The sequence below is a fragment of the Haliaeetus albicilla genome, chromosome 14 (assembly GCF_947461875.1).
Source record: "Haliaeetus albicilla chromosome 14, bHalAlb1.1, whole genome shotgun sequence".
Lineage (NCBI taxonomy): Eukaryota > Metazoa > Chordata > Aves > Accipitriformes > Accipitridae > Haliaeetus > Haliaeetus albicilla.
Genome location: NC_091496.1, coordinates 4,389,473 through 4,399,840, shown reverse-complemented (window position 1 = coordinate 4,399,840; position 10,368 = coordinate 4,389,473). Strand labels below are relative to the sequence as shown.

Below are 10,368 nucleotides of genomic sequence, written 5' to 3'. Positions count from 1 at the left end.
GCACCAGGCCACCGGTTGGTACAAATTTTTGCCAGCATTGATTTCAGTACAAAGAGCACTCAGATACCTCTTGTGGCAGTAAAGACCAAGTAACATTTGCTGGGTATCTGACTGGGAGTGAATGCAATATAAGATTCTGTACCTTGTACTAGAGAGAGAAGCAATTCACAGAGCCTGCATGATCCTGAATGTTGTCTCCTCACCATCCCTTCAGATCATGCTAGGTCTGAGTCTTAGATCAGCAGGATTGTATCTTCTCACTTTGCCAACAAGTTGAGTGGACAGATGCATCAGCTGGGTTTTGTCTGGCTTGTCATGAAGCTCACCAGACTCAAGGAACCTTGTCATGGTCTTATCAGGTTGCAAATTAAATTCCCCTTAGGATCGTGGGAGATAACATTCAGGAAGACCTCTCAAGGCATTTAGTCCATCATCAGTTGGGTTGGAGCTGCTGGGTCCTCAAGGGGTAATGGTGGCTCATGAGGAGGTGAGGAATGTTGGGCCTGGCAACACTCGGTACACCATTGACCAATTTCTTTGTATTCTGTTGCTCTGTGGACAGTCTCGTGTTTACACACGTTGGCCAGTGCATCAGACCACAAGGAAAGCACGGAGCAACCCTTACAATGAAGGATTCCTGGGGCACAGAGCCTAGCCTGGCCCCAGCAGCAGCAAGGACTGGTTCCCCCCATGGCCTCCCCAGATCAGGCACTGGTCCTGGGGCTGGACCATGGAGCAGGACAGAGGATCAGCAGGATGCAGCAGGGCACTTTCAGGGGGAACATGACACATGAAGCCAACTTTGTGGATGTAGGCACTGTACATGAATTTCAGGGGTATGTCAACCATTTTGGTATTGACTTTTACTACTATTCCTCTGTCCACATGATGTAATTTCTTCTAGCATTGCTGACAACTAGATTCAGTTTCAATTCTATTTTTCTGACCATTTCCCAGAAGCATTCCCAGCAGAAGTCAAGTGACCAAACCATTAAGGTCTCCCCTGGGTCCTGCCATGGCTGCAGAGACCTGCAGCTCTGCAAACAGAGATCAGATCGTCCACAGTGAGCAGGTCATACACCAAGAGGAAAGAGATTAGAAAGGAAAGGCACATGGCTGGGGAAATAACACAGCCTGATTTCTCAAGTGACCTGTTTACTGTAAAAAAAAACCAAAACAAAAAACTCTCTGTATTTACCCAGGAAGTTGCAAGGGACTGTCACAAGGTATAGGTCACTGACCAGCTATTTTAAGCAGCACCTCAAAGACAGAACTGTTTGCAAATGGCTCTGATGGCTGCTCCTCATCACTGCGCAGAGTGGGAAGCAGGGCTGGGAGGATGCTCTGCAGTGGGCAGGAGGGTAACAGAGGGGCTGCAGATGGAGGTTTCTCCAACAGGAGCAACCCACAGGGCTTAGGAGCATCTGGGCAGGTCCAGCTGCAGACTGGATGGCTGTTACTGGTGGCATGGCTACTGTTGTCCCCTTTCTCTCCTTCTAGATGAGTCCTTTTTTTAATTGACCTTTTAAATTCAGAGAGGTTTTCAAAAAAACCTCAAAGTCTGTGTGGTTTTTGGAAAGAGCGGGACTTCAGGGTCGTAGGTCTTCCCGTCTACTGCTGGTGGGACATTGCCTGGTGAAAAGCCAAGGCAGGCATGGCCAAGGGTGGAAGAGGCTCTCAGTGCCACGATGGGCAGGTGGGAAGAAGGGAAGCCAGCAGCTAGTGGTGACTCCCATGAAGGCAGGTGAGCTGAAGGATGGGACCAGTGTGGGACCCTTGACCACTTGACTGGGCAGGCCAGCAAAGATGTGCAGTGCCAGGGCCAGAGGACGCCTTAATGGGCTCCATAGCAAGACCCACAACAGAAGGATTTTACTGGGGGGCATGAAATTGCCGGGTGTGAGCTTGCCCCTCTTCCAAGATCCACCCTGAGCCTGACCGCTCATGCAAAGGGGCTGTTTCATACCCAGGGAGGGGGCAACTTGGGGAGAGGAGGATGGCACTGCCCCATCGCACCCTCTCAGTCTCAGAGAGGAGAGAGGACACGGATGAACACACAAGTAAGGGAAATGCAAGGGTCAAATATTCACGTCCACGCAGCTTTCCCTTAGCCACGAATGAAGCCTGGGCTCTGAGCCCACCCTGGGGATGGGAAGGGACCCTGACACTTAGAAGGGTTTAGGCACAGAGCAGCAAGACTGTGATTTACACGGGTCTGTGCACAGCTGCAAAATAAATTTTCCATATTTCAGTAGAAATATATGCCTTCCCAGGATATGTTTGTCATAGCAAAAGTGCATAAATGCATCTAGATACCTGGAGCTGTTGCAAATAATTCCCATCAGAGCCATAAGCAGTTAGTAAGTTGTTTCCCCTTGCAAAATATCCATTTCTTTTTATTTTTTCTCATAGGTGAAAAAAAGAAAGAAAAATCCCTCCAATCCCATGACGTGATGGCAGTCACTCCCCAGCCGGAGGCAGGTGAGTGGGGTGCCGGCTGGGCTTCATCCAACACTGTAAAGGTTTGCCCGTGGTTTATTTAATCCCTTGCACGTATCAGACACATTCCTGAGCCATCAATCAGAGCTGAGTCAGCCAGCGTGACTGGTCTGTTTTTTTTTTTTTTTTTTTTTTTCAATCACAAGTTCTCTAGCCTTGTTTGCCAGCAGTGAGCTGGGGTTTTTTGGTGCTTTTTTTTTTAAATGAAAATGGGACTTGACTGGGAGCAGGGAAATGTTCCCGCTGTCAAGTATAACCTTTAAAGCCGCCCAGCCTCAAGGAACATCTCTTGTCTGCAATACTACAAAATGCATCACATGAAAGAAAAATAAAGGCTGCTGCCTGGGATGGCATTGGCCCACGAACCCCATCCTTGCGTGGCTCTCCTTCACGACACAAGCTCCACCGTGCCCCTGCAGAAATAAAAAGCTTTTTGCAGGGGGTGTTCTCTTGCAGAGCAACCTTGAAAGCGTTGCCCACAGCCACGCTCTGGGAGGCAAAGCCTTCTCCCTGTGCTCCCCCTGCAAGGATAAGGTTATCACGGCTTCAAATCAGCCCCTGCCTACCCGGGGAAGGCAGAGGAGAAGTGCTGCTGTTGTGGCTACACGTAATCTCAGCCCACCGCAGTGGGCTGCCTTATCGAAGCCCCTCGCATCCTTTGCGGGACACTCTGCAAGGCAAGGCTACACTCCCTACCCTAAAATAAGGCAGGAGCATTTTGTCTCTGCTTGGGTCAAGGAGACAGCCAGGTTGCTGGAGACTTAAAAAAAAAAAAAAAAAATAAAAAAAAAAATATAATCATGGTTTCTGGCTTTCTCGGAGAGCATGGGTCCTCCCTGCCCCCAGGATGCTTGCAGAGGGATGAGCATCACCCTAGAGCCTCACATATTTGCATGCAAGCCTAGGAAAAAAGGTATTGCAGATGCCTCAATCAAGCTTCAAATCAGAGACCCCCCTCTCCGTGGTGAGGGGTCCTGTTGCACAGAGCAATCAGGAGAAGGGAGAACGCAGACGGCCCCTGTGCATCCCGGCTGCATTGCAGCAAGTCCCAGCCTAAAACAAGGCTCAATCTGCTCCGAAAGCCCAGGGAAGATCAGAGCAAGGGTTGCACATCAGCCAGCGGCAGCAAACCACAGAGCTGAGCTTGAATACACGGTGGTCCACACCTTTTTTCCTCCTTTGCTCCTTTAACAAGCTTTCAGAGGCACAACTGCTTGAGGGGGAAAAGCCTCCAACCACACAGGGAGCATCCACCCAAGATGTGCTCCAGAGCATTGCATCCAAATTACGCCTTTCCCTGCCTCCCCCTCGTCTTTTTCTTTGGACTCAGAGAAAAAAAAAATAAAATAAAAATAAAGCAACAACCAACTTGGTGGGGAATTTTACAACTCTGCTTGCAGGTGGCATCTGCTGTTTTCTTACCTTCAGGGCAAAGACAGCCGTGATCTCAGAGGACAGCTCTTGTCCAGCCCTTGGGTTTCATTTAGCATCATTTTAAGCAGGTATTTTATTTCAACAGTACTAGGTTTGAATGCCTAGTCCTGCCTAACTTGCAGCCTAGGTGAACACTTGCTCTAAGTAGGTCTCAACACTTGGTTGGAAGAACAACACTCTCAACTCCACTGATAATCATAGAATCATTTAGGTTGGGAAAGACTTTTAAGATCATCAAGTCCAACCACCAAATGATGAGCTCTTTACTCACCATACCAGAAACTTAAAATTGCTGTAACGTGGTCAGAAAAAAAAAAAAAAAAGGATCAAGCCATAGGATCCAAATGGTTTCTCTCAGAGCCGATCCTCAGAAAATCCACCTCAGAAAATCCACCGTGAGGTCAGGAACACATGTGCAAGACAGGACAGCATGGCACATGGTGACCCTTGGGGCCACCGAGCCACAAGCGAGACAGGCCTGAGAGTATAATGCCTAACGCAAGGAAGAACCAGGTCACGTCTGTATTTCAACAAGATATTTTATTGGTCCAGCAACTGCAAAATATACAAATTTCTGAAAGGCATACCCTGTTTTTAAGCTGGCACAGCTTTATATCAGGCAATTATTCCAGACGTATATACAGAACAGTTAACATACCACAAATCAAAAAAAAAAAAAAATCCCAAGTAACTACCCTTCTCTCCAAGCTTTGCAGTATACATTAAATAAATAGAGCGCTTTGCTATCAAAAAAATAATAAAAAAATAAATTCAAGTATCACAAAGGAAAACAAAACCAGAAAAAAAAAAGGGGGTGGGGAAGAAATCATTGGTGTGGTTTGACAAGTCCCCTCTCCCCACCCGCCTTGGCTGCAGCATCGCTACCTGGTCCTTGGCTGTTAACCAAAACCGACGGGCAGCGAGTTTCTGGGGCAGCGTGATGGCATGGGGCTGACACCATCCCACCTACCGCCAACCCCTCCAGCACGAGAGGACTTCTCGGCTGCTCAGAGACCAATTTTTCCCTTGCTGGAAAAAATATCAGGTTCAAACGTCATCTTTTTGTAGACCTACCAAGACCTCTGTTAGTCCCAAAGGAAGAAAGTTTAGGGTCATTAAGTTTTTTGCGGTTTGTTCTTTTTTTTTTTTAATATATATATTTTTATTTATTTATATATATACACACACACACACAAATACACACCAAAACATCTGCAGAATTACATGTGTACCGGATTGATCACGGGGCAGTCAGATGTCATGTTTACATTCGCCAGCTTATCTTTTCGTAGCAGGAGGAGAAAGATAAAACTCCCCAGGAAGGAGGCTGAAAAGACAAGTGACTCGCCTTCCCAAAACATTCATTTTTCTCAAAGTCAGAGAAACCGAAAGGGCAGATGTCAACTGTGTGCACAGGGAGAAGCCTGCTTTTAGTGCGGTTATTAAAAAAAAAAAAAAAAGAAAAAAAAAGAGGGGGGGGAAGTGTTCTTTATTTCATCTGTACAGGAATATAATACACATATGCACAAGCTCACACAGGCAGGGCACTGCCGAGACGGTCCCCCCCAGTCGGATATGGACCGAGCTCGGTCCCGGCCCCCTCCCGCCATCGGTGCCGCTCCAAGCACGCGCTTTGGCTGCACGAGGCTGAAGCGCTAGGCACTGTGGTTCACCTTTTCCCAAAGGAAAAACAGACCAAACCCCCCAAAAAACATACACATGAAAAAAATTTAAAAATAAAAATAAAATTAGAAAAAAAAAAGAAAAATCATCATTTCTCCCCAAACCTCTCTGCTCCCGTCTGTAGGGATGTTGTTTCTTACACAAGGGGTTGGGAAAGCCATGGGAAGGATGAAACGAAAGGGCTGCCCATCTCCAATCCCCCAGCCCAGCACTGCAGGAGAGCTTGGCTGCCTTCACCTCCTGCCTCCAGCTCAGCCATGCAGCCAAAAAAGTATGAGATGGGGATGAAGGTGATGCTGCACGTAGGAGTGGGAAGGGGGGAAAAAAAAAAAAAAAAAAAAATCACAACCCAAAACCCGAAAAAAACAACCCCCAAAAAACAACCATATTCGAAATCCACAGACTTTTGCACAAAGCAATAGTGGTTAATTGCCATTTTTAACCACTGTCTCGCAGCCCGGGACAGGCTGCCAAGAAGGGATCTTGCGTTATCAAACCACTGGGAGCTGGCTGATGGCGGTGTCTCAGTCAGGACTTTGCCCCTTTCTCCCTCCGCATACACATCTCGAACACCATAACTACTATTTTTTTGTAGTCCCAGCTTTCCAGCATGCAAAATAAAAAAAATAAAAATAAAAAAAAAAAGTTGCCTGTATTCAGGCTTCCCTGTGAAGGGGCACGACTCAAAAAAAAAAAAAAGTTATGCTCCTGCCACAAATAAAGTGCAAAAACCAAGCGGTTTCTAGATATACACATATACGCACACATGTATGTGTGCATGTATATATATTAAATAAAAAAAAAAAAAAAGAACACAGACAAAACTGTCCCTTCTTGTGGCTTTTTGCAGCCACTCAGGGACTTCTGCATTCCGGCCAGACCTCTGGCCACCTCCACGAGACCTGTGTGTCTGCAAAATCCATCCAGCTCAGCCCATCCACCCGCTAGACAATCCTGGGACGATGCAGGGATTCAACCCCCCCTGCCAAACTCTCCGCTTCCCTCCAAGGCAGAGGAAAGGGGAGATGAAGTACTGGCACAGCACCTCAACCGGTGCTCAGTCTCCCCAAAAATCGACACGTGCCCGAACTCGGACCATCCCTGGGTGCTCCCCGAGATGAAAGCATCACCCGAGCCAGCATCAGCGTGGGTCCCTCTACACTACAGGCAGCTCACAACCAGTTTTAGAAGCAGATCAACATTCTCTGCAAACCCCTGTAAGGTGTATTGATTAAAAAAAAAAAAAAAAAATGTTTTGGGGTGGTTTTTTTTGTTTTGTTAAACCCAGCAGTTCTTGCTGTGGAAGACTTCACACAACTGCCTTCCTGGTGCTCACAGGCCTGGGTGAGCCGGGCTTGGGTGTGCAACAGGTTGTAGCGTGGGTAAAGGACTGCAGCACAGCACATTAGAGGCTTTCTTGAAGAGTAATTAATAATAATTAAAAAAAAAAAATGCAAAACCCCTTCACTCCCCACCCCTTTCCCCTATTTCTCTGCTAACCCTGCACCATCCACATATATACACCCCACCCAGAGACGGATGGGTACCAATCGTCTATACAAAAGGAGATCAAAACCACTGACAGAAGAAAATTAAACTCCTGTGCGCTAGAAGCACTTTACAGCTTGCTACGATTTAACAGGACGCCAGAGAGGAGAGCAAATGCTGCAGCCTAAAGAGCTGGTGGTGACCCTGGGGAGCTTGGCTCCTCTCCTCCGCTCTCCTGCATCTCTCCCCCCTTCAGCAGAGCGGTTTGCAGATGAACGGGCGCGGGTAGAAACAGCCGAGGGTCGACCTCACCGCAGACGGAGGAGACCGGTTTATAAGCAAGCTTCGGAAATGGTGATGGGATGGGAAGCTGGCGTCGCCGGTGACGTCGCTGGTGGCCTCGCGACAGCGCCAACAGAGTCACAACGGCTTCTGCGAGTTGTTCATGTTCTGCAATGAGAGGGGAAGGACCGGGGTTGGGGGTCACGCTTGGGTCGGACCCCATCCCGGCAGCATCTTCTACGTGCACGTCAACAAGGGGACTGGGGGAGTAACAGAAAGCCACAGCACGGGTCACTATGAAAGCATCCACCACAGAGGAGAGGACACTGTCCACTCAAGGAGGCAGGTGGGGGGGGATGCGCTGACTTGGTACCCACATCCCTCCCCTCCAGCATCACCTGGCTTTAACTACAGGGTGGGAATTTGGCAGAGATGTCCCTAAAAACTGAATTAAAAACCAAGACAACCCTCCCACCCCACCTGGTCTGCACTTCTGAAGCTGCTCTTTGGTCCATGCAAGGCAAGGTGACAGGGGACCACGGTGTTCATTCAAGGAGCCCAATTAAACCCTTCTCTCTTGCTCCTCTTGAGGGTGGGCAGTGTCCCCCAACCGCCTACCAAGGAGATCACTGTTTGTCCATCCTTGGCACTGCCAAGAAGACGCAGCTCATGCCACCTGCGCCAAGGAGTCAGCATGGGGACCAGCTGCTGGCAGGAGCGCCTGCTCCCCCGATGACACCCCATGAGGTTTCATGGGCCCTAGAGCTGCTTCAGACACAGCCCTGGTACAGGGTGATGACAACGGGCACCCACCAGTGCATGGGGAGGACCACAAAACCAGAGACAACCAGCTAAACACAAGCAGGACCAGCCGCGAGGGTGGTGGCTGGAGGAGAGCATCTGCTAGAGGAGGAACCCAAGGGAAGATGATCACAACAAGAACATTGGCCAATTCACAAAACTACACGAAACGAGGTGGGGGAAAAAAAGGACTAGGAAACAGCTAGGAAGGTTTCTTGACTTTTTTGTTTGTTTCGGTTTTTTGTTTTTACTACCTAAACTGCCTCTTACAATCACCAAGAATCCCAGCCAGGCTACGAGGCAGAGTGGGCTGAGCCATTCTCTCTGTTATCTAAGGAGACAGGAGGAGGGTTAGGAAACGCCACATGCACCACAGCCATTTACCTTGGAAATATTAGTAAAGAGAAAACTTTGAGAAAGTGACAAACGGGTCGTCTTTAAGCATGAAAAGTGAAGGGGAAGAAGAAGGGAGGGGATCAGGTTGTTGTTAAAAAGTGCACTTTGGATCACAAACCAAGCAAAACGAAAGAAATCATCGCGCCAGGTACTCCCACGACCCCAAACCAGCTCGATCCCACAGCCAGGAGGACTCTGAGGTACACAGCCATGACCCCAGCCTCTCCACGTGTACCCTGGTCCTCCTGGATGGTGGTCAAGACCCCAACAGTGAGGGCTGATACAACAAAACACCCACTGCCAACCAAGTCCCATGGTGCCAATTAGGAAAGAGGCACCTTCCACCTCCCCTGACCCCATACAGGTTGTGGTGGGACACAGTGAGGGACCAAACGCACGCATGTACGAGACAACAGCCTCCAAGAGAGGTGACAGCGGTTTGAGTGCCACCAAGCCTTTGCTTTGGGGTGTCTTCGTGGCTGCCTCAAAAGCAGGCTTGCAGTCCCACACTAGTAGGTGGAGGCAGGGTCCCTTCAGCTGGAGATCTTAAACTTGCTGCTGCCAGCCTACACCTGGGATGGGTAACCATCACCGCCTGCTCCAGCAGAGCTCTCAGTCTAGCAAAATCTGAGGCAGCCATCTCCCAAACTCAACATCGGAGCACGTTTTCAGTGTCCCAGCCAGCACTGAGGCATGCAGTACTTTTTATTACAACATGGATGGGAAAAAGCTGGATGGAGGGATGGACAAAGAAACAAAAATGCTCTCAGAGCAACCCAAGAAGACCAGGCACTTCTTCGGGGGCTTTTATACCCATGAGCAGCAAGGGAAAGAGCATAGACATGCAGGCCATGCTGAGCAACTCAACTGCTACATTAGCCCAGGAGCATGAGTGTGATGATCTTCCCCAACCCATCCACCAGCAAAGCCAAGTCTGACCTTCCTAACTTCCCTTTTTTCAAAAGCGTTGACTCTAAAAGGGGAAGAAACGTGAGTTTCGCCAGCTGTGACATGCAAGCAGGACTGAGTTCTGGCCTGGCCATTTTATAGGAAATCCTTCCATCTTCAGCCCACGAAATGAACCAGGACAGGGATGCACATAGGCTGATTGCCTATAGGCTGTCTAGTCTCCCTGGTCTTTGAGAAGACATTTGAGCACAGCTCAATGACCGCTGCTTTCAACTCAGTGACGTAGCACAAATTAAGTCCAAAGGCTTCACGTTTATCCAGAAGCTGTCCTGTCTCTATTACACAAGGATCTAGCAGCACTAAGCCAAACTGTCAAAGCCTTGATTATTCACAATTAGTGCATTAAATGCTCAAGGCATCTTGCTTTCTTAATAGAGGGAGAGGAGGACAATATCCTTGCACCTACTCTGCCCAGGACATCTAGGCAGGCTGTTCCCAACATGCAGGTTTGCAGAACTGCAGATGTCAGGACCAAGGATCAGTCTGGCTCCAGAAAGCACACTCCTGCTCCCACGCAGGCAATAAAACCCTGTTGGGGGCTGAGGTCAGAACCTCCTTAGATGTCTTTCTGGTGCTGTCACTCATAGACACAACTGGGAGCCCTTGGGAAGGACAGGCCACCTGGGTCTATCACCTACAGCACAATGTGCTATTGGAGAGGAGAGAACTCCAGGAAAACCCAACAGCATCTCCCATCCTGTGACTGTCCAAGGAGGAGGCAAGGAATTTTGACATCATCAATAGAGGGCAAGTGATAATTTGCTTCATTTCTCAACAAAATTGGGACATTTAATCAAGCTAGGATACTTAGGGGTT

General features: G+C 48.7%; 1 protein-coding gene across 7 annotated transcripts in view; it reads right to left on the bottom strand.

Annotated features, from left to right (window-relative positions):
* Window positions 1-4,454: 4,454 nt before the first annotated feature.
* PFKFB3 (6-phosphofructo-2-kinase/fructose-2,6-biphosphatase 3) overlaps window positions 4,455-10,368 on the bottom strand; it is a 44,252-nt gene continuing 38,338 nt past the window's right edge. For 3 of the 7 annotated variants that reach the window (XM_069801557.1, XM_069801551.1, XM_069801552.1), the window contains one exon: window positions 4,455-7,554. In XM_069801557.1, coding sequence (XP_069657658.1) covers window positions 7,525-7,554 — 30 coding nt within the window. In that variant the 3' untranslated portion in view covers window positions 4,455-7,524. Of the gene's footprint in view, window positions 8,623-10,368 lie in introns of all 7 variants that reach the window. The other 4 variants (XM_069801556.1, XM_069801550.1, XR_011327706.1 and 1 more) reach the window with 3 other exon arrangements.